Source organism: Ascidia mentula, chromosome 6, assembly GCF_947561715.1.
Source record: "Ascidia mentula chromosome 6, kaAscMent1.1, whole genome shotgun sequence".
NCBI lineage: Eukaryota > Metazoa > Chordata > Ascidiacea > Phlebobranchia > Ascidiidae > Ascidia > Ascidia mentula.
In genome coordinates, this window is record NC_138571.1 from 7,268,887 (window position 1) to 7,292,055 (window position 23,169).

The window sequence follows — 23,169 nt, forward strand, 5'->3', positions numbered from 1 at the left end:
AATTACATTTAATTTATATCAAGTTATTGTTACCACACTGCTTAGGATCAGCTAAATATTCTATTTTGTTTACCACGGAGGCAAAACTGCCCAAACCTGTATAGAAAGTCGACAAAAACTTACTTCGTATATTTGGGGACACTGGGATTCTGCATTCTTTGTCATTGCTTCCACAGTGCTCTAAAACACAACATACCATTGTGACGGAACAATTAAAACCTGCTGGCAAGATAAAACGTTTCAAGACCCACTTTAACGTGTTCTTGCACCATTTTATCCATGTTGGTGGCCATTTCCGATATTTTGCATTGAAGCTGGCTGCTAGGGCCAGATGACTTCTCCATTCCTAGTCCATATATATCTGATAGAAGCTACACACAAAGATAAGGCATAAATTGACAACTAAATACATCCGAATGTTTTCTACGCATTTATTACGAAATAAAATTTAAAGTTCACAGTTTGTTTTATACAAAATAATCGCCCACACAATTATTTTGAAGTCTAAACATCAAAAATAATACGTTGCATTTTGATGCACAAATGGAACCAAACTACCTATTTACTCGTATATTTCACACAAACAGCAAATAATGAAATGCGGTAAATATTTTTAAACAATACAGCAACTTACTTCAGGGTTTATTTCAAATATCGCCAAACTGTAAACAAACTAAGCTACAAATACATAACCCACATTCCAAACATACACAGCAACTGCTGAACACACGCTGAGGTTTCACCCAGTGGTTCAACCCACATAAAGCTTGATTATTTCCGCAATTATTGTGAGACAAGTAAACTTTATTGTGACGTCGCATTTGAAAACGCGACATTCCAAACCGCACAGAAAGTTCGCAATCTGGCAGTAGTTATTTGTATTGCGTCCATCGCTACTCGGCAACAATTTAACTATTATATTATGTTGTCATACAAGGTAAGTAACATTGCAAACTTACTTCTTTGGAGTTTTTAGCGTCCCTGACCAGTTTCTTGCCGGAAATGACGCAATTTGCATTTTCCGAGTCGGCATCAATAATCTCCAACGCGTTAATGACGTCATCAACTTTTTCTGTAATTCAAACACCGTGTCGTCATACTGAACAGGCAGAACCAAAAGCAAAACCACACAAGCCTTACCTGCCACTTTATCTAGTACTTGCTGGGCAGTTGAAGTAACTACTTTCTGGAGTCTGAACTGTTGGTCGTTGCTAGCTCTGTTCGTGTTTGTATTGCGTACAAGTAGGTCCTGTATATGAGCGAGCGAGTTTTGTGTTCGCTCAGGATTTTGCTTCATGGCTCCCATACAGTCGTTCACGGGGTAGGGCATATAACGCAAGGTGAAGTTTCTGTGACGTAATAGTTTTCAAGGTTGGGCTTCAAAAATATTTTTTTTCACATAATCACTATACCAACTTACCTTACATTAACTCGTTCAAAACCTTATTTTGCAATACACTTGCCATATATGCTACTTAATTTTGCTGAAAAACTATTTTTATACTAAACCCCATCTTTCTGTACTCTTTGTACCCCTAATGGCCACACAAAAGTATAATTTGTTGACATCACAAACACTCACTTCTCCATTGCAACAGCAAGCTCATGATAGCCAGCTGCAGTAAGATTATTTCTGTCCAACTTTAAAACTCGAAGTTTCGAGTTAATTTGTAGAGACTTGGCAAGAACACGAGCACCAGTATCTCCCATCTGATTTCCACTGTAAACGAATGAAACATTTGAAACTTGCATTAACATGTTGTTGAACGTTACCTTATATCAAGTGTTGTGAGTGATGTATTGCTTCCAAGGCAACCAAGCAAAACATGAGTAAAATCCCTTAACTTAGAGTCTGCTAGGGAAAGTGACTCAAGCACCTGAATAAAATTATGTGTATGTAAATTAATGACTATGTTGGTTGCAGTATTGTAGCAGTTAGTCACATATGTTGACTGTTATGAGAAGTGATTTTTTAACCTCATACCGAGTTTTCTTCTTGTACGAGCTCCACAATACTGTCCATCACCGGCCTCATGTTACGTTGCTTGATGCCAGAAAAATTGTGGCCAACTTTTAGCTCACGGATTGACTTGTTTTGCTAAAACATAAAAATAATTGTTGAAACTACACCCCTTGTTATAAATTGCACTGCACAAAATATGATTTTTTTTACCAACGCAATGCGTCAATGTGTGTGCAACTTAAAACTGGTATTTTCAGCACAGAACAAACCTGTAGCCATCCAAAGAGATTTAGAAGCTCATTGTCCAAAGAATTGTCAGAAATATCTAAACCGACAAGATTTTGAACAGTTCCTTGAGCAGTTTGCAGCATTTGACAACCAGAAGCTTTTAACTGTAGATAAAAACACAGGTCTACAGTCTGTACATATTCCAGAAAAACAAAAATTATCAGTCAAGCTTAAATATCTAATACAAGTTCTTAAATTTTAAATTTTGTCCACAAGTGGTTCAAACTTCAAAGCTACAATAGAAGAGTTTAATGAACACACAGCTAATACTTACCTCACAACTTGCCATGTTAAGTGAAACTTCCAAACCCTTTGTTGTGTTGTTCACCAAACCATCCATGATACACCTGCCACATAATATTATTCAGCACTTGAAGAATTTCAAAAAAGACGTCACAAGAAAATACAATCAATACAAGATAAAAAAAAACTAGTTTTTCAACCAAGGATCACAGTAAAAAAGTCCTAAAGGTGGGTCAGATTCTCTTAGAATTAATGAGCAAGTCACGCAAAATAGACTAATTACAACTAAATTTGTTTTATTCTAGTTTTATTCTAGTTTTATTCTGGTGTTTTACTTCACAGCTTCTTGTGGAAACTTTATGTTGGAGAAATTGATCGATTTGAGTGCCTTGGTGTTTTGGAAGAACTGAAAAAAAATTTATAGTATAAATATTATTTCAGTGATTTTTTTCCAATAAAAGGGTGTATGAAATAGTTAGAAGTTACCAAGCTTGCATGTACTTACTTCCTGGAATGACGAAGGCAGTGAAGTGTCTTTCTGTTTCCTGGATGTAATAAGGAAGTAATAACAAAAAAAACAGTTACAGATGAATGTCATCACAAAAATATTCATATAAAAATAAAACAAACAAAATTATGTTGTCTCTGGCCACATGCATGGGGTCGACCAGATGACAAAAGTTATTAGAAGAAATCAATTATTTCTGCATGTTAAAGCAATATTTCACAAAATAGTTTGGATTAAGTGTTTGTTAAAGTAACAAAAAGAAACATATGGATTTCATGAAGGGGATAACAAATTTTCATCATCCAACTACAAAATCAATTAAAAGTGCAAAGAAATTGAAAACAAACTTCATAAAAAGCACAAAACATTAGTTGCCATGACAACCTAAATATCCTATGTGATGAATGGATGCCAAGCAAATCTAAAAGCTAGCACATGCCACTAAACCTTATTTTAGAATACTCCTCTTCCATAAAGTGGGGGTAACGCTGGCCCACTGTTGTCCTGGCAACAGACATGGCATAAGATTGCCCGGTGAGAAAAGTAATAGATGAATTGCAAATTGGCACACACCATAAATTGCACGTTTGATAAATCATGATGACGAGACAGATTATTTGGATGAATTAATCAAGTTAAAAAACAATATATATACAACTAATTTGAAAAACCTTACTTTCCAAGGAAGTGGTTCTTAGACAGGTCAGTATGTTGTAACTGAAGTAGACAACCTCGAGACAATGCACTGATGTACTACAAACAATAAAATAAAGAGAAAAATGAGTATTTGATATTTAGTGAGCCATAACTTATGTCTCTACAGTCAAAAGTGATAAGACAAAACCTCTAAAATTGACATTTCAATTAAAATTATCATTTTTATAATGTATGTTTCAGATGAAACATGGTCAAAAACAGATAAAGTTTGCACAAAAATAATTGAAACCATTTCCCACCATTTCAACAGAACTGTCAGTTGCAGAAAGATCAAGATCAATAATGTGATTTTCTGTTGCCAAAAAATTGTACAGACCCTGTAACGAACACACACCAGGTAACATAAAAAAAAACAAATATGGCATATTGATAAATATAGCAATGTTTTACTTCGGACTCATCCACTTTCAGACAGTTTCCAGACAGGTTCAGGTGAGTGAGACTTCCCATAATATTTGTACTTGACCGGAGAGCCTGACACAAACCATTCACACCCTTGGCTGTAAGTCCTGTGCAAATGAAAACATGTTATTTTCACTTTTACGTGAACAAAAAATAAAATACAAGTCGGTTAAACAATAAAATGAAAATACTGAATTTGTTTGGGTTTCCATAACAGTAAAAAATGATATACATTTGCTAAATATGGGGTGACATTTACAGAACTTTCCAAGCACATACCTGTTCTGGATACATTAAGTTTGGTAAGATGCGCATGTTTTATAACTGGAAGTGCACCACTTAAATGGATGAGACCCTTGTCTTCAAGGGGATTACTGGAAAGATCAAGATTTTCTATTCGACTTTCCTTGTTCTCCACCATGTTTGATGCAAGTTTTTGGGCAAACTCCCTGTATTTTATTTAACAGCATTATTAACATTGTAATATTGCTGCAAAATAATTGTACTCAAGATGTGCATTTAGCAAATTTTCAGCATGTCATAATTCTGTATGTACATAAAAAAGAACATAGCATACCCCTTCAGACCAACACCTTCCAGTACGAGGGTCTTCATGTTTTGTGAATTTCTCGCAGCTTTTAAAACAAAATCAAGTACTTCCCCATGCTATAACAAAATACAAGATAAATAAATCTAAATTAAACATTGTCCACTAATGACAAGATTTATGTCTCATTATTCAAGAACAAGACAAACCAATTTACTAATTATTCACAGTTTTTTGTCCTGTATTTTTTCAGACAATATGGGTTTTTAAATACATTTTTGGAATTCACATCGTTGTGTTGTTTAACATAAGGTTGGTTGAAATTTAAGTTTTAACCAGCTTTTGACCAAAAAGAACGCCTAACACATAAAAAACATGAGTTCACAAAAGTAGTAGATATCCTCACCAGTTTTGTACTTCGCACAATGAGGCCTTCAAACCATTTGTTGTAATTCAAAACTGACACAATTGGAATAATATCCCTGGCAACAAAATAAACCGGAATGCCAGTTAGCGGAAAAACAATGCAACAGAGTAGCAAATATATGTTCTCCAAACAGTTAATCACACCCATAAAATCTATTATGAAAGCTACAAAACATCTCCGCCATTTTATTGTCACTACAAAAACTGAAACAACCAGGATGTACATAAATAGCAAAGTGTTTGCATAGTATATATTATCAACGGGCACTTAAGCATTTATGGTTAGCCAAGCGAGGAGTTGGACTTGTTTGTTTATCTGGTATACAGGGCTGCCATTGATGTGAAACCAAAAATAAAGATGACTAAAAAGGAATGCAATTTACCTTCATTGATGCTACATTTTACAGATATTTGAACAGTGAACTGTTTAGCCATGATATGTCAATGACAAAAAAAATGTTGCTAAAAAATAGTAAGGTCTGCACTTAAAACTGTTTGAGTCAAAACATGTTGAAAATAAGGACGCTTGTGTCTTAAACAGGCCAAAAATGCCTGAAAATAAGGTTGTCCAGTCACCAAAAAAACTTTTTAAAATAAGGATAGTATGGCAACCCTGTATACAGAGGTTACCTACCTAGAATCAGAAAGATCAAAATCTTTTAAATTAAGTTCTCTGCAGTTCTGTGACAGGTAAATCGTGTCCACATCCTGTTGAAAAACAAACTATTATTAATAATAAAACAGGACAACATAGGTATGTTAGGCTGCGTGGAAATACTGCAAAGCAACACATTTAGCCTAAGGGCAATAAAATTTAGTTATCTCCAAACAATACATTTCAATCAAAATCACAGAATAACTGAAGCAGATCATGACATCTTGATGAATTCGTAGTTTAGTCTGAAATATTACATTCCAACTTCATAAAACCCACCTTATTCATCACCAAGTGCAGCTTAATAACTTGTTACTTAAGCCATAAATATTACATACAACAATAAGAGGATAATACTAGAGGGATTGCTATACAGCCACACCAAAACAAATCAACTTTGTTCGAAGTTATTAGGTGTTAGAAAAACAGGACAGGTACAACACAAGAGACATCTGCACTATTTACTTTCACTATGAAATTGTTTTGTGTGTACCAAGACAATAACACTGTTTAACATTACTAAACACAAACATTCCATTGGAGAAAATCTATATACACATCTTAGTTCTGGGAACAAAACAATATTATAACATTTTTGTTATTTACCCATTCGACTTCTTCACGAACAGGACAAGACAGGAAGTCACAAACACATCGGTACATCTCCGAAAAATTACCACAAGGTCCAGGTTCAACTTGGTCTGCTTGATTCAACATTTGTTGAATAACCTTCTGTCTGTGTAATGGTTCCAAGGAAGCCTTTAATATCCTCCTGTTAAAACATTTAAAATTATACATTTATATTTTGACTGACATACATAAATAAATTGTCAACTCAAAGAATCTACAATCACAAAACTTACGATAGAGGCACACTGGAAAATATTGTACGAAGGGATAATGCAACACGACCAATGATGTGGTCAGCATCATCTGTCCCAATCATTTGCATGAAAAATATTCGAGAGCTGTGTGTGGACATCACCAGCTGCAACATCACCATGTTTATTTCAATTTTTGTTGCATATTTTTTGAAAATAATAATACTACTTCTACTTACTTTTTTGTACGTTTACTAATATAAAGAAAAATTTCTGTACTTACCCGATCTGGTGACGGACTGTCCATTGACTTGATTTCAAGGAAGTGTAAATCTGCTTCAAGCTATATGAAATAGAAATAATTGTTTAAATCAGTTTTATAAAATTTTGTAATATTAACAATGTTCTTTCAATCATATTTTATTTTGATAAAAGTTGGCAGCTAATAATTGGAATTGATGAATGAAACAAAAAATGTGTTTATTAGCATCGTTTGTTTGTCTCCAAAAAAAATAGTCGACATCTGTAATAATTAATTAAATTATTCTTTTACTAGTATTATGTTTTTTCAACAGCCAACAAAAAGACAGAATGTGGTCAATGAATTATTAATTAGTACTAACCTTAAAAGGTGCTTTGACACCGAGTATTTGGCAACGATATGGTGTTAACACCTATAAATCAAACATAAAAAAATGCATTATATAACAGATATCACAAAATCAAAAATATTGGTTTATATTTATTAATCCAGGACAAGTCTTTTCAAACGAATATAAAGCATCCTTAACAATTTTGTTTTTGTATTTCAGTGCTATGAAAAACAATCCCTTAATTGAAAGAACAGATTCAATTTCTGCACCAGTAAAGCATAGACTCTAACAGGAAAGACACGCAAATACAGGAAGTTATCATGCATTCGCAATTTTCTACAGTGCATATTTTTCCATTCAGCAATTTATTTTTGTCATTTACAACTTCATTTCGGAAATACAGAAAACCACTTTTGAAAAAGCGTTCTTATTGCCCTATAGTAGGTGACTAAAATGACCATTGACCAGACACCTTTAACGGCTAATGGTGCCAAATGTAACATACTATTTCTCGCTTACCAAAACTTTGGCATCTGCTTTATCTCCTTGAGGACGTTCTAATTTAACCATTTTCTTAAGAGTCACGAGACTTTTCCGTCCGATGACATCTCGGATGCCCTCTGCATAACAAAAGAATGAGATTTGTAAAAAATCTCACGAATCCGTAAAGATGCACTTTCAGCTTATTCTCTGCAACATTGATACAGAGAGCTTGCAACAAATGCTACCTGCGATGTCATAGGGAATGTTGCTTGTGAGAGAGGATTTTTTTAACTTCACCATGATCACAGGTTAGTTTCCAGTACGCAGTACCTGACTATCTACTCATACTGGACAAGTCAAAATTTGCAAAATAAATGGGTCCAACTTATTTTATTTACAATTACGTTACTCACTTCTCCATGACACAAGCACCTGATAAATATTTTACATAAATTTGCAACAAAGTGCCACAATTTCAAGAACTTTATTGTTTATCATTATATCAACATATGAAAAGCAGTTGGATATTTTCAGTACCATCAACTGCAAATTACTGTTTTTGAATATGAGAAAACAATTTCCCACGCATCTGCAACAAGTTGAAAACGGCACACAAACATTCGCACCAACACAATGGGGAAATTTGTGATCCAACAAACTTTCCATAACAGTGATCCAAGCAAATGACGTCTCGGTTGAATGCAAACGTCGCTCATGTGCAATCGAGAGGAACTAGCGGGAAGACGCAAAATAATTACGCTCACGAGACCACACGCGTCATAGTTTAGTAACGGGATAGTTCAATGTTCCTCTCTCTTTTTGGTTCATGAGTTCACATATGCCAAGGCCTGGTTTTCGTTGACATTCAACGGATTTTGGAATTGAAATCTGCGTAACATTCCGACGCAATCAGTTACACATCACCCAAAAAAGTTCATCGCCGAGACAACTGATTTGGTCAAAGTTTTTTTTCACATTGAAGTAATTGTATGGGTATGCTTTAGCGACGCGACATGCTATCGACAAAATAACGGTGGTCCTACATGATTCAGTTTAAGTAACTTAGTAACTTAACTTAAAACCATTTATTTTTGTGAAAAAAATAAAACTAATTACTTTGAAAGTAGCACTATTTCAAAAAAGTGCTTCCCAACCAGTGGAAGCTGAAAATTGTAGAGAACCGCTGGCCTAAAAAAAGAAATGCAACAACCACAGCTACTTTTCAACCAGAAAAAGAGGCGCCCGATAAGGGACTTGAACCCTTGACCGTTGGATTAAAAGTCCAACGCTCTACCGACTGAGCTAACCGGGCTCACGACTGTGCGCTTTTGTTTCGCTGTTATGATGACAAGCTGAATTAACCACGTGCTGGGTTGGACAACAAAATCGATTTTATTTTGTTCGGGGACACTCCATAAGTGTGCGCTGTGGCTGGCCATTCTTGTCCACACATGTCCTAATGAATTTATGACACAAACAAAATTCAATTCCTAATTTCAGGATTGAAAAAGAGTTTTTTTTACATGACTGCTGCCACCGTTTTAAACCGAAAACAAGGACGACTGAAAATGAACGATTTTTTTCATTGATGACCATTTTTCGTTTGGATGCGAAAATGGCAAACAAATTTTGTTGTAAAAAAAACAAAAAAGGTCTGCGATTAATTAACGTTGTTAGACATAAAAACATTTTGCAAATAAAGGACGCCTTGTCGCCAAAACAGGCAAATCTAGAAATCACTCGTATTTTCTAAAATATGGACCTTAATAATAAGAACACACTTTAAATATGGGCAACGAACGGTGTGGTAACCCAGTTTACATCAACTGATAGGGTTTGTATTATGGTGCATCCTGTATACAAAATTGTGCCGCGCACAACCAACCCTAAAGCGCTGTATCCGAATCAACAACACAAGAAGACACTTTCCATCACAAACATAAATTGTTTGCAAAACTGCAAGTTTCAAGCAGTGTGTTACAACAAAGCGTCAATGACAAAATTGCACAACAAGTTAGACTACCAACCTTTAAAATTCCGAAAAATGCTGCGTTCCATAACTTGATATGATTGATGTAAAAACGCTTTCTCTGCACGTTATCCTAACAATTAACTGCTTCCTGGTTCTAGCTATAGATCTAACACTATAACGCTTCTCCCGAGAAACTACGTTGATCTAAGTCCAACCGACTCTAACGCTTGGAGTCATGTGATAGGCCTCCAAGCATTATGTACAATTCCAAAACACATCCGTATAAGTCTATTCTCGATAGAAGACAGGGACCTTAATTAAAAGTGGAACAAACACTAAGTTTTAGTCTAGATGAAGTGGGACAGTTTTGACGCTTGATGTCCAAATGTTAACTTCAGGTGATTCATGTTGTGCCATTGTGCTCCAATAAAATATTTAGGCGTAGTAGCCAGTATGCTTCCGAATTAGGCATATAGTTGATCAGATAGCGATGTATACAGGACCAAACAAGTACATATAGCCTTTTAACTGATCAAGACAAATTAGCAGACGAAAAGCAGTCACAACAAATCACTTTGTTTGCGACAATGACTACGTAGTAAAGACATATATAAGATAGCATAAGTTTGGATTTCTATTTTAGTTTTGTGTTAAATGTAGCCTTATATCACTTAGTTCACCTTCCTGTTTGATTGTTGAAGAACCTTCCAGAAGTCCTCCAATCATACTGATAGTGTCATCAAAAGGTGATGGATTTGGAATGACTTCGTTCATACGAAGGTTTCCATTTCTTGGAGAGCGGTCTACATAAAAGAAATTAAGTTTTCAAAAGTTTGTGGGTTTGTAAACCGACTTGACGCCAGTTTGGTTTGGTTGCTACACTATATTGCTTCGTAGGCCTGGAGATCTAAAAAACATTCAAGATTTGATTAAATTTTTAACAAAATCAAAAATTTGAAACACAAAGGTCACGTCCACACCTATGCATTGCCATGGTATACAACCGAGCAAACATCTACAGGCTATAACATTATTCTTATTACGGCGTTTATTAATGCTGTGTCAAAGGAAAACCTGTGGCTAATACAACACCTAGCCCGGCAAGAAAATATTATTTATGCTTACTCATACTGATGGTGTCGTCGCTTGCTTTCTTCGACTTTTTCGGTGATCTAAAACTGAACTTGATCGACGTTCTCGGTGAAGGACTGGGCTCTGATAGATTTTGTATTGACTCTCCTTTGCCCAAGCTGTGTATTTTAATTCCTCTCTGCAAAATAAAAACAAATCACTTTTCACCTAACGCTTAGAAGTGACTTGCAGAGGAAGTCAGACATCGGAACATCCCACGTTAACTGTACAGCGTATTTGAAGTTACTGTCTATACAACTACAACAATTACATCACAGGCCTGTGGCGGGTCCCTCTAATAAACGTAAATTAACAATCAGCATGGTATTTGTGTGTGGCTTAAAATGAAATCCGGTATTGACTGCTAAACTATGTACCATATATTTTATCAAATCGATTGGTTAGTTACATACACATACAGAGGCAAAAAAGAGACGAAACAAACGCAGCAAATTTCTTGTGAATGTTACTAAAGTTTGATTTTTTTTTCTCATATCATGTCCAAAACCATGTGTGTTTGTTTGCGATAGAGCAAAACTTAACCACTGGAGTTGGCAAAACAATTCATTTACCCTTAACGTTCCACTGAGACTGGTAGTTTCGACCTGGTCGGTAGCAGCAAGTTTTATTCCTTTCTTGAGAGTGCCACTGAGACTAATCCCTTCCCTGACATTGCCGTTGCCCTGCGAACTGCACAAACAGAAGGTAAGCTCAAAGTACGTTACGTCCCATACATGATAACATGAAAGAGTGCAGCGCTATGAGAAATTAGCTGGACGTTATACCGCGTTAGGCAAAGCATGTTACTTCCGTTGTATAGCTTACTGCATAATGTCCTTTATGAGTGTTAGGTTAGGGGTAGGTTATATGCATACAAGCTAGTTTATTGTATTTAGTGTTGTTCTGTTTTTTTTCCAACTGTGTTATACTAACGTAACAAAACGATTGTCCGCCACAATAGCAGAACGTATTTGTTCACCAACATGAATTTTTACCGTTTATACTTAAATATATGATGCGTTGGCAGTTCGCCTTCTACGATTAGATGGAGAAAGCTAAGTTAATCTAAAGTTTATAATATGGAGAGGTATCGAGTGTCAAATTCTGTACAAATAAATCCAGAGTGATTTACATTCTAAGTAGTTGTTTTATGTTTAACGTACGAGCTATAACCCATAAAAAGCAAGGATGCTGTTACACAACGCGCACATCAAAACAAACGGTACACAGAGTTTAAAAACAAACCGAAGTGAATCACAGGACCGAACCGGTTGTGACGTCACAAGTAAGTGTTCCATAGTACTTGGTGATAATAGCAGGTGGTTGTTTCAACACATTCGGGAATATTAACGCAAAATACAATGTAAGTGCAATATAGAAAAATATATATTATCTTTCAATAAGTTCGCAATACTTTAGGTCTGGCAGTAACCCTTTATTAACGCAATCAAAGGAAATTATAATGTTTGGCAAGACGAAATATTACTTACATTCTTTTCGAATTCCGGGGAGATGGAAATTCGTCCACATCAATGGTTCCGTATTCGCCCGAATATTCTCTTCCTCCTTCACTCATGATTTTAATGCAGTAACAATGATCACAAAGTATGTAGTTTATGCATAGTGCTTGGAATAATAAAACACGAAATGTTATTGCACATTAAAATAATACCATGACAAAAATTATTGCTTGATTTACAGCACATATTCACGGTACTCGCGACTATTGTATTTTCAGACATATAACTGATGGTTTTTAAACGACGAAGTGTTGCGTGATGTGAATATGATAATAAAATTGGCCTTCTAACCTTCCTTTGTTTAACTTCCACGTTTTCACGAATACAAAGCTCAGCAAACTATTGTTAGTCAGATTTGAGGCGCCTACGTTATCGTGTGATTTCCGGTTAATTGGCAACACAATTGCGACACCATACTGCTGCGCCAAGTCATATACCAACACAACTTGGCTCCAACAGGCAGTAATTGCACTGAAAACTGCACTGAAATAGCAATGTCGATAATATTCCGGGATTTCGCCGGAACGATCAAAATCAGCTCTAACATGCTTCATCTTTCTAATTCACAGACAATTAAGTAACGTATATAGTTACGCCTCCTTATCTAAACTAAATCACCTGTTCATTGTCCAAGTCATATCTGCCCCTTGGAAGATCTCAAATGAGCTTTAAACCCATAAGAGGTCAGGAAGAATATTTTGCTGACCGGGGTGAATACGAAGTCAGCTTTTAAAGGCCGACAAATCGTGTTAGTCAAGTCACCGCAGCCCTGCTTGGACGCCTTTTCCAGGCGCGTCATTGACTACAGTTGCTGTCACACTGCAACATTATATAGTCTTGTGAAAGACACTGGCATACACGAGACCTTACGACTCTTTTTACAGCTCTCTATAAATCACTACCAATTAAACTCTGCTTCAGATTTATATGATATAGTCATAAAATAAAATTAAATCATTCATGTGTGCGTATCGCGGCGAGTAGTACTACATCTTTTTGAAAAAGATGCTAATTCTACACAACTTTGACACCATTGCCAAGTTAGCGGTTAATTATCCAGAACACACCTGACAAATACAGACTCGATGGTAGACAAATATAAAATTATATTGTTTTAAATTACAATTATCATCATCTGCCATTGCGCGGACGAACATATCATCCACCGCTCCGCGCATTAGTTTTGATGTAGTAGCACAGCCGGAAGCAGTCGCAGCAGGTATGTACTATTCAGTTGTGACATCACACAGCCTTTCTTTGTTCTGTGCACTGTTGTATCATAACACCGCCTCCACAGCCGTTTTGTTAAGTTTGGGCTTGCTTTCGTTGGATATTAAATACGCATAGCAGTGAAGCACGGTACACATGGTGTTGCCGATGATATTGACGGGATGTCTTTAAGTCCGTAAAGAAGTCCACATATATTTTACAAAACACAAAAAACAATTACAAAGGAAACAATTATTTGTAGTATAGCTATGATCTACACTTAAAACAGAGCACGCAAGTACTCTTGTTAAAATACTTGTGTGAAAAAGTCATCTATGCCGGAAAAGTCTATGGGAAAGGAGATCCCAATCGCACATTTATAAAATACGGTACCGTACACTCACTTCCGCTTGCGCCAATTGTTTTGAAATTCGTCATGAACAGCACAGTTGTCCATGATCAGACATTTTCCGCAGAACATTTTGGCTACTCCAGGGATTATTACAACATTCACATGAACAATAAATCTCACAAAGAAGCTTACACCGTTTGTCACGAGAATGAACCGACTTGGAGCAACCCTTTTGCTGCCCAAACAATTGTTTTGTGGAATCAATTGAAATAGTTTGTTAAAATAAAATTTATAGGTGTACACTATACCAACACTTTTCCATAAAACGGTTAGAAAAAACGTTTTGCATGTATGTGCATCAATATGAAGCCAAGGAATCAATTACAGGGGCGTACCTCAGTGGTCATGGTAACAATGTCAAACAAGTTTTGGGGGCATGCGCAGCGGTGCGAATCGTTGTATTGAATACGTCTTTAAATTAGGGGGTAAAGTGAGTTATAGGATGATTCGGTGCGATGTAAGCGATATGACCGTTTCAGATTTTTCTTGGAATGGAAACACACATTTTTGTAATCATTGTTATAGGTAGGACTTTCTACGTCTATTTGGTAAATGTTTGAGTAGTATGTACAATAGTCAAAAAGAGTATGTAAGCGGCAGTGGAAATCTTGGTATATACAAGAAAAGTTTAAATGTAACCAGTTTTATTGTCGCTAAGGTACGCATGTGCAAATACTCGTCATACACCACAAGGACAACAGAATCTGGTGTACAAATTAAAAAGTTACGTTGAAGAAACAAACGAAGTTAATATGCGCAATAAAAGCGCATCATTGAAATAGGAAATGAATCCATCATTGTAATTCTAAATCGGCGAAGTTTTAATAAAATAAAGCACTTTTGGTCGGTCAAAATAACAAACGATGGAAAAAGTTGTCTGTTCTGCACAACAGCTTGTGTGCGACGCAACAATGGAACTCCGACGATCGCTTGTGACGTCATCGACAATGATGCCATCCGCGTAACTTGGCACTTTGATCCAGAGTTTAAGTATTACGTTGTAAGTTGGTATGCAATCGAGGATTATGAAATGGTGAATCCAACAGCATCTACAAGCTTTCGCGCTTACGTCAACTATGATTACGAAAGCGAAATTTACAGGTAAATGACGTACTGTTTTCTATGGTAAATACAAAAACACCTGAACACAGAGAGGCCGGAATGTACGATCCACACATAAGTCTGTGTAACATATAAGTCTGTGTAACATAGAAATCTGTGCAAATGTTAACCGACAGGTGTGAACAAGGCAACTGCCTCTATTTTTTTATTGTAGATTAAATTGAAATACAAGACTAAATTATACCGATGACAATCGCACAGATTTTTTAGTTATACACATACTTATATGTGGGTCGAAGATGTCGAACAATGTGCCCCGTTGTTTTAGTATTTTTTATTTACTATTTGTGCTTATGTTGTAATACTGATGTTGTTCTACTCAGCAATTTTATTCATGAAGGTTTTTAACCGGCTTAACTCTGCTTAAGGTACAGCTACGATAGAACCTACGAGGAAGTTATGGAGGATATCGCTGCCTCAATAAACCTTTTGTCGTTTGATTATGACATCATAACGTCCGCAAATCACCATGAAATCCTTGCACCGACTAACCGTAACGCTACCTTCGACATATCGGTCAGAGGGTTCATAAACGAAACAAGAAAAAATCCTCATCAAAATTTACGTGTTAGTTGTGATGTGAAATTCATATATAAGCCAGGTACGTCATTACAAACAAATGTAACGGATATTGTTACAAGAGTTTTGTTGAGCACAGATGACGTCACCAGTCCGTTTCCTCCAACAACATTGCCATCGTTGGCTGCTTGGTCGTGGTTCGTAATTATTCCTGGATCGTTGTTGGGTGTGGTTGTTCTCTCGCTTATTGGCTTGCTGGTTTGTATTACATTTTTGTGAACTTAAATTTGAACATACATTTAAATGAAAACAGTTTTCGCAAGAAACTTTGTGAAAGAACATTTGGAAACGTAAAAACAAAAATAAATACTTGGGAACTATTTTCGAAGATTTATCGGTTTATTATTCGTCACCAAATGCTCAAAAAATCTCCTGTGGGTTTGTTGGCACATTCTTCTAAATGGTCAAGTCAGTCACGTGACGAACACGCCGACGGTTCTTACCCATATCGCCACTGGGTGCCCAACAGCAAGGAATGCTGGTCACCGCCGTTGCTAGGTTACGACGATTATATAAGCACTGGAAGTGAAATGATTGATAGTATGCATTATAGAAGGTATGGCAAAGGATATTGCTGAGGATTTAAAGTATTTGTTTGTGATATTGTACTTCTGCTTAACAGACACTCGCTGACGACTGTGACGGAGGAATCCACGCACAACGTGTCGGTTGAACGCGATGACGTCATTGTCCCTCGGTCCAAACGAATAACTTCATCGAGGCAGAATAAAACAAGGCCGTCCACGAGAGGGCGACAGACTCCCAGGAGTGCCTCCTCCAGATTGAGGTTTATAAATTCCAGGTCGAACTTAAATTTTATTTACTGCATGTTTTGAAATGTTTGATTTCAGTAAATTCTATGTTTATTAGCAACAAACTCAGAGGTGTATAATTGCGTTACTTTTAAATCAATATGTTTTGGTTTTAGATCAAGCAAACGTTCTGATTTTCCTCCGACTACAACAGCTTCATCCATGTCATTATGGTGGTCAGAGGACGAAACATTAAACGAAGAAATGAAAGAAGAAAAAACACCATGGCCAAATTTTGGGGTAAATTCGTTCATATTCAGTTGTTTTTATTGCAGACAATTCAGGGGCTTATTTTCTGTAGTTAATTGAGGAGAAAAATAATTAATCTTGGTCTACAAATTTGTAGCGATATTTATAAGTAGTGTGGTTTCGTCTTCAGCATTTTATTTTTGTTTGCAGAGACAACGTAAATACCGCCCAGAAATGCAACTAGAAAGCAAAGGCAACATACCTCAAGAAACTGATTTGGAAGAGGCTAGTAAGCAAAGAAGCGGAACGCCTGCAGTTATGTCACTGGCGAGGGTTAGAACAATTTTTTAATGTACAAATTATATTTAAAGGTACTTCCTATTCAACATAAGTTTGTGACTTTTTTGTACCACAGAAATCTTACTCAACCGCTGGTGGAACGCCGACAAGAAAGTTGAGAGCGACAAAGTCGACATTAAACGTACTTCCATTCTGACACAGAATCTGCAAAACTTGTTTTGTTATTATTCAGTTTTTGTATGACGTAATTCAAGTGAACTTAGATGGTGAACCAGCGTAAAAAAACATTTAAGAAATTAAAAGATTTGCTGCTTTTTTGCAGGAACATTTGAAACCGCTTTCGGACATGGGACAGGCACTTTGCATTCACTTTAATCTTGTCACAAGTTAAAATATTACTATATTCCCAACGGACCAATTTTACTTGGAAAATCCAAAACAACAAAGTAAAATATAAAAGACATTTTAAGATCATATGTTATGGCTTGCCAGGTAATTCTGATCTCGTCATGACTTTTTCTCAAACAATTTTAATGTAGCATTGAAAGTTGAGACAACAAAGACAAACTGTTTGAAGGCACAAAAACGTAAGGATGTGGAAAAACTGAGCATTTATCCAGGGATGTCATTATTTAAGAACTTTGATGAAAATGTGCGAAAACGCAAATCTAAAAAATAAATCAGTGTAATTTGGAGTGTCAGAAACCGCATGAAAAAAGAAACGTAACAAATCAGATGAACCACAAATATGATAAAGAAGGGTATGAGACAAGAAATCGCTACGGACAGATCATTACAAATACAATGAAGTTCAGACTAACACGTGGATCACAAGTTAAGTCTTATATGGCAAGTGCATACTTATGAAAAGAAAGAAGCGAAAACGTGAGTAAAGAAAAATTTAAAAAGAAAAGACAACAAGTTTGCACAAACACTCGATTTCTTATCGGACTTTTCCGTTCCAAACTAAGGTATAAAATGTTACCAAGTTTCAAAATAAGAAGGCTGAACGCAAACACAACAAAACTTTACCAAAGTCTGTTCAAATAGTCTGTCCGTTCTTCAATAGCCTTCTGTATACCATAGCGAAGTAAAACGCGAAGTCATCTTTGTTTTTTAAACAAGCACTTCCTTGTCGTCACCTTTTGTATAAACATCTTCATCCGAAAAAAGATTTTCCTCCTCAAGCAAAGTAGTTTGCTGCTGGCTAGGGGGGGTATTGGAGTCATCCATCTCGTAATATGCTGATGATCCACCATGTGATGCATTTTCTAATGATCCGTACCCGTCTCGTTTTTGCCTTTTCCTCCAGAAGCAGGATGCCATTCCAACAACCAATATGAAAGCCAGGAGGATTGCCAAGATAGATCCTTCGTAAAAACAGACGCTGTTAAGAACAACCATATGCATCCCATGGGATGGAGCAAGACTACTTTTTTGATATAAAAAACTGAGGGCCAACTTACCCACGCTTACTGACGAACTTTTGATGACAATATTAAAGGTCACATGTCCGATACGGGGATTCCCCTTCTTATCGGTTCCCTCCATCGTGCAAGTATATCTTCCCATGTCGTCACGGTTCACCGACTTTATTTCGTAGAATATGTTTCCTAATAATAGAAGCAAGTTAATCACCACTGGTGAAAAGCCTTTTGAAGCGATTCTTGTCAGTTCATTATGCAATGAAGTTACCGTTTACCTTTCTTTGTCGCCAAAACTTGCTTCATTCCGTTGCGCAAAGTAAGAAGGGGAACTGGCATTCCTGTGGCGGAACAAGTAATGTTGGATGCGTTTCCAACAACAACGTCAATATCAACTGATCCGTTAAATGGCAGATGTTGGTCAAAGTCGCATTGTATGCAAACTAAGTCATGTTTGCTTTTACTGAGTAGAGATGTTTTGTGGTTGTTAGGACCTTTGCATTGAGGATAGTTTCGGCTAAAAAAAGTAAAATTCCTATTAACATTAACTGTTTCCTGGGCTTCCCTTTAACAGAATTCCATTTATTGTAAAATTTTCTGGTGTCTTTATGATACCATAAAAGCTAAAGCCACTGTAATAAGGTTTCTCAAAATAATAACAGAATATGAGTTATGTAGTGCAGTTTAAGGGCAAAAAAAAGTGAAAGCAAACTTATCTCAAGTTTTAATCCGATAAAAACAGACTTAAGATTTTGAATATGTACTTACCGTGATGAGTGTGTTTTAAACCAGAGACGTTTCGTGACGTTGTGGACAAACTGCCACATGCGGCAGTCGCACGACCAATCGTTTGAGTCAAGTTCGATCTCTGTGGCTTTATCTTGAACTATATTTGCAATCCATTGCCTGTGTGCATGAGTCAGAGTTACAGCAAGAATATGTACATAAACTTTTGTTGTCTTTATTCTTTATTGCTATAAACCCAAGTGTGCATATCTCCTACAAAGTGGATTAGTTTCCAACCTTTTTCAGGTTTCAGTAAACTGCTTGTATGCTAAATATGGCAAGTTTTTAATATTAAATTGAAAAAATAAGCGATAGATATGATATCACTAATTTTAACCTTTTCTGTGGTATTTTTTAGGCTAATTGCTCCTCAAGCATTCTTTTTTAATTTGCTGACAATAATGTTTAGCTTTGCGGTTTTGACACGCAGATATATGTCAAAACCTAAAACCTTTTTTTATCTGTTATTCCCACATGTGTGGGAATGTGGGCCGTGCCTAAAGGTTGTGCAATACCAGGACAACCCGTGGGCAGGTCGAAGCAAGCTCCAGCACCGTGCCCCCTGTCCAAAAATCAGGTTAATACCAAGACATGCAGGCGAATCGCTTGCGTCCCAGGTATTAAACTGAGAAGAACAGAGTTCTGGTGTACTGGTACCAACCCGGATGTTAAGCGGGTAGACCATTCGCCGTGCCGAAAGGGCTGGTTGGCAACCGTGGCCTCCGGTCGCCATCGCAAGCGCCAGCAACCAGGTGGGGGTTGGATAGGCGAGTTCGCCCGTCAGGGTGACAGACAAGTTATGTCTGGTTCGATGAAAACTGCGCCGGACCGGGGTCAAATGACTGCGGTCGGGCGAGGGCATTAGGGCCCCTCTGGGTATATAGGCGGAAAATCCACGAGTTGACCAATTCTGCTAGGAGTTAACTTTAAATATTCTTGCAATGTACGCTTTTACGAGGCATCCAAGATATCGTTGCAAATGACACGCAAAAGTAAAAAAAAATTACCAATAAGCTGTTTCAAGGTGGTTGTCCTCCAAATACAAATGCATCAATTTTCGAGAACTTTGAAAAGCCGCGGGATGAACTGCTGTCAACTGGTTGCTGTTCAATCGAATCTGACTTAAGTTTTGTAAGTTTGCGAATACAGATTTGTCAATGTACGTGATCTTGTTATTGTCGCAATAAAATTGCTCAATTTCCGGGTTGTGATTAAACAATTGTGATGGTAAAGAAGTTAAGTTGTTATTTGAAAGATGCACAGTTTTTAGTTTGGGGTTCTTGGAAAAAATTTTGCCCGGTAGGGAAGTTAGCGAGTTGTTATTCAAAAACACCCATTCCATCTTCGTAAGTTTCGAAAACGAATGTGAATCCAAGGACATCAATTTGTTACTTTCAAAGTGATAATCTTTAAAGACGATGGGAAATCGTAAAGCTGAAGGTTGCTTGTACGTCATATTGCAGTACACGTTGCGGCCGTTGTCGCAGAGGCAGTCATGACATTGCACCAGACTGTGTGCCATTGCAGGACAGCACCAATACAGGAGAGACACAAGTAACAAAACTTTCATATTTCTATTACAGAACAGTTACTGAAAAGATAACTTTTAAGTGAATTTTAGTATTGATAGAGGTACATCTCACAAAAACAAAAAGTAATATTTGTTGTTTGAGGTATTCATACCTAGTTAACACTTTGCGGTTTAAAAAAACACCATAGGTTGTAAGCGCTACAGGCAACTGCGCATTTCCTGTTACTAACTACTGGGTATTATTTGTCCACAAACTTTCACAAGTTACTAACGAGTACGTATTGCATTTGGACGGTTAATAAGTAGGTCAGCGCTTCAACGACAATAGTTCCGCAACAATAGGCACCCCGCAATAAAACGAAAAAGTTTCTAAATAAAACAATTAGTGGACATTTGCTTGTTCCACTTCGTTAAAACAAAGGAACGACATTTGAATCTTTGTTTGCCAAATGTGCTTGCGACTTTATAGAACAGACCGTACTAACAAACAAAGATGAGAATATATTTTGTTTTTAACAAAACAACTAACATACAATCCAAACTGGGATACTATGTCTAGTTTGGAGCATTTTCTCAATGCATCTCCAATATAAAACCAGCTAGCATTTATGTTTTGGTACAGCGTCCACAACTGCAGGAACGCAAACACAGGTTAAAGAACAAAGTAGATACACAGAACTATATTTCATGGTCCTCCTGACAAGTCTAAATTACACAACGCTATTTGACACGTTTACCGTAACAAATAAGTTTGCTGTTTAACATTGTTACTGTGATGTTTAGTAAAGAAGCACGACATCATACTTTGGAATGGCGGGCACGGACTGACATGTTGTCATAGATAGATTAATATCGCTAACAAGCCATGCCATTACAAATCAAAACTTTTTAAACCTTCCATTACAACAAAACTTTTTCGTGCGAAGTAAAACAGTTTACTCGCCTAAATGCTAGCAGGAATTTGCCACTGTAACATCACAAACCACTTTTCAGCAATCAAGCAACAACATTTCAGCATCTTGTGATGCGTCGAGACAGAACTGTCTTCAAACAATTGCCTCAAGGTAACGGAAGGCAAGCGTCTGGATCTTCTTAGTTTGGTTTACCGAATGACGTCATGTCACACTTGACCAGCAATGCGGAACGGATCGGTTGAAAGATTTCGCTGTTTCAGCTCGGCCAAACTTGCTCTACCTTGACCTCGAATATTCTTGAATAACGTTGGAATACTAACGCTATAATTTCGTGTAGTATTTTAGTTCAAATATATAACCAAAAATAACAGGTGGTTGCGCTGGTCATTAAAAATCATTAAAATTCGCACAGATTTCCATTTTCCACAGAAAAATATGTGAATCAAGTTTGGCGAAAACTTTGTAACCCGGTGTCGTAGTATTTTCCTCACACTAGGTTTGTGCTAGTTCTGTTAAACTCCAGTTTGTCGACAGGTCGTTTTACAAGGTAAGGTCTTTACACATACACCTGGCTGACAGTTCGGAGTGTTGTTTTATGTATTTCGCAAGGCGAAATATATACACATATATTTTAGAAATCAGACGACCTAGCGAGACAAACGACTTGTGGTTTTATACAAAGTCTGTTGAAAAAGTCTGTTACCAAGTCTTTTTCGACGTTAAAGTAAGCAGGAAAGTCTGACATCACTCTTTGTTCACATCCATGATATTTTGAAGTTACTATGTCTACTGCAACGCATTAGAATCATAAAAAATGAAAATTATATTCTGAAGTAGGACTACACACAGTAAAAACGCTTGACACCGTTTCATACATTTTAATTTTTACACATGAACAGTCTGATCTGCATCCGGTTCGCCATCACATTATTTGCCTGAGGCTTTTGGAAGCACTTAAATAAAACACTAGTAATCTGGACCTCCATTACTTTCATTCGTAAGGATGGCAATCACGACAACCAATCATTGCATCTTGTAAACTGCCTCTATCTAAACAAAAGTTTGTAGAAATGCCTAATTTTTATTACATGTTTCAGCACAAAATGCGAAGAAACATAAAGGAAAACTTTTATCAGATGCCGTTTCTAAAAGTTTCTGTTAAATGTTTACTTTTTAAAAATGAATTTTGTTCAGTGGACTGGAAAAGCAAAAATTGTTTGATTCTGTCGCATGCGGGAGGTTTTTTTCCGCCTTATTTTTGAAAAACTACAATAGGTACACTGTTTTAAAACTACAGTTGTTTAATGTCAGCTGCTATTAAATAAGTAACAAATGATAATTCTATGCATTGTTCGTATTACACGCACGTTTTCTTAAAATAAATAAATAAAAACTGTAAATTCTCTGTATTTCACCAATGGCCAATAAATTTCTGCTAATGAGGCTATTCAGCTTTCCACTGTTGTTTACCTATGGCGACTTTGTACGTTGCATTAAGGCCGTTGTAGGTGATGAAACAAGAGTCAGTATTTTGGGATATTTTTAAGCGTTTTGGACCTGGTCGTGTAAAATCAAAGCAAATCGATGAGGACATAGATCGGATATTTCTGTTACTTGTTATT

The 23,169-nt window shown here is 36.6% G+C and overlaps 3 protein-coding genes and 2 non-coding genes across 9 annotated transcripts in view; 1 reads left to right on the top strand and 4 right to left on the bottom strand.

Annotated features, from left to right (window-relative positions):
• The window catches only part of LOC145905567 (F-actin-uncapping protein LRRC16A-like), a 29,919-nt gene extending 17,525 nt beyond the window's left edge, over window positions 1–12,394 (bottom strand). For 2 of the 4 annotated variants that reach the window (XM_082992803.1, XM_082992802.1), the window contains exons 1-28: window positions 12,240–12,394; window positions 11,322–11,439; window positions 10,744–10,888; window positions 10,299–10,421; window positions 7,683–7,783; window positions 7,194–7,244; window positions 6,854–6,913; window positions 6,613–6,737; window positions 6,356–6,521; window positions 5,729–5,802; window positions 5,075–5,150; window positions 4,699–4,787; window positions 4,401–4,570; window positions 4,110–4,228; window positions 3,959–4,036; window positions 3,679–3,755; window positions 3,450–3,506; window positions 3,000–3,039; window positions 2,830–2,900; window positions 2,526–2,598; window positions 2,233–2,355; window positions 1,985–2,098; window positions 1,774–1,877; window positions 1,583–1,720; window positions 1,141–1,349; window positions 960–1,072; window positions 252–371; window positions 124–180 (exon numbers count right to left, since the gene is read on the bottom strand). In XM_082992803.1, coding sequence (XP_082848929.1) covers window positions 124–180; window positions 252–371; window positions 960–1,072; window positions 1,141–1,349; window positions 1,583–1,720; window positions 1,774–1,877; window positions 1,985–2,098; window positions 2,233–2,355; window positions 2,526–2,598; window positions 2,830–2,900; window positions 3,000–3,039; window positions 3,450–3,506; window positions 3,679–3,755; window positions 3,959–4,036; window positions 4,110–4,228; window positions 4,401–4,570; window positions 4,699–4,787; window positions 5,075–5,150; window positions 5,729–5,802; window positions 6,356–6,521; window positions 6,613–6,737; window positions 6,854–6,913; window positions 7,194–7,244; window positions 7,683–7,783; window positions 10,299–10,421; window positions 10,744–10,888; window positions 11,322–11,439; window positions 12,240–12,325 — 2,877 coding nt within the window. In that variant the 5' untranslated portion in view covers window positions 12,326–12,394. Of the gene's footprint in view, window positions 1–123; window positions 181–251; window positions 372–959; window positions 1,073–1,140; window positions 1,350–1,582; window positions 1,721–1,773; window positions 1,878–1,984; window positions 2,099–2,232; window positions 2,356–2,525; window positions 2,599–2,829; window positions 2,901–2,999; window positions 3,040–3,449; window positions 3,507–3,678; window positions 3,756–3,958; window positions 4,037–4,109; window positions 4,229–4,400; window positions 4,571–4,698; window positions 4,788–5,074; window positions 5,151–5,728; window positions 5,803–6,355; window positions 6,522–6,612; window positions 6,738–6,853; window positions 6,914–7,193; window positions 7,245–7,682; window positions 7,784–7,891; window positions 8,075–10,298; window positions 10,422–10,743; window positions 10,889–11,321; window positions 11,440–12,239 lie in introns of those variants that run through there. The other 2 variants (XM_082992804.1, XM_082992805.1) reach the window with 2 other exon arrangements.
• Window positions 8,886–8,958, bottom strand: Trnak-uuu (transfer RNA lysine (anticodon UUU)). Its single transcript has one exon. It is a non-coding gene; the product is annotated as a tRNA-Lys (tRNA).
• A 1,946-nt stretch (window positions 12,395–14,340) lies between the features above and the next one.
• On the top strand, window positions 14,341–17,327 carry LOC145905663 (uncharacterized). Of its 2 annotated transcripts, XM_082992919.1 has the most exons (10): window positions 14,341–14,415; window positions 14,784–14,991; window positions 15,381–15,613; window positions 15,671–15,789; window positions 15,921–16,147; window positions 16,214–16,393; window positions 16,520–16,643; window positions 16,803–16,925; window positions 17,008–17,073; window positions 17,215–17,327. In XM_082992919.1, exons 1-10 carry the CDS (start codon window positions 14,382–14,384, stop codon window positions 17,281–17,283), a joined length of 1,383 nt encoding a protein of 460 aa, XP_082849045.1. In that variant the 5' UTR covers window positions 14,341–14,381; the 3' UTR covers window positions 17,284–17,327. The 2 variants fall into 2 exon arrangements, with proteins under 2 accessions (XP_082849045.1, XP_082849044.1); XM_082992918.1 differs by having other exon boundaries at window positions 15,381–15,789.
• A 77-nt stretch (window positions 17,328–17,404) lies between these two features.
• On the bottom strand, window positions 17,405–20,702 carry LOC145905664 (uncharacterized). Its single transcript, XM_082992920.1, has 5 exons — window positions 20,110–20,702; window positions 19,085–19,222; window positions 18,595–18,833; window positions 18,359–18,505; window positions 17,405–18,262 (listed from the first exon to the last, which is right to left on the bottom strand). The coding sequence occupies exons 1-5, from the start codon at window positions 20,670–20,672 to the stop codon at window positions 18,009–18,011; spliced, it is 1,341 nt and encodes a 446-aa protein (XP_082849046.1). The 5' UTR covers window positions 20,673–20,702; the 3' UTR covers window positions 17,405–18,008.
• Window positions 19,584–19,774, bottom strand: LOC145907505 (U2 spliceosomal RNA). Its single transcript, XR_014402890.1, has one exon. It is a non-coding gene; the product is annotated as a U2 spliceosomal RNA (small nuclear RNA).
• Window positions 20,703–23,169: the final 2,467 nt, after the last annotated feature.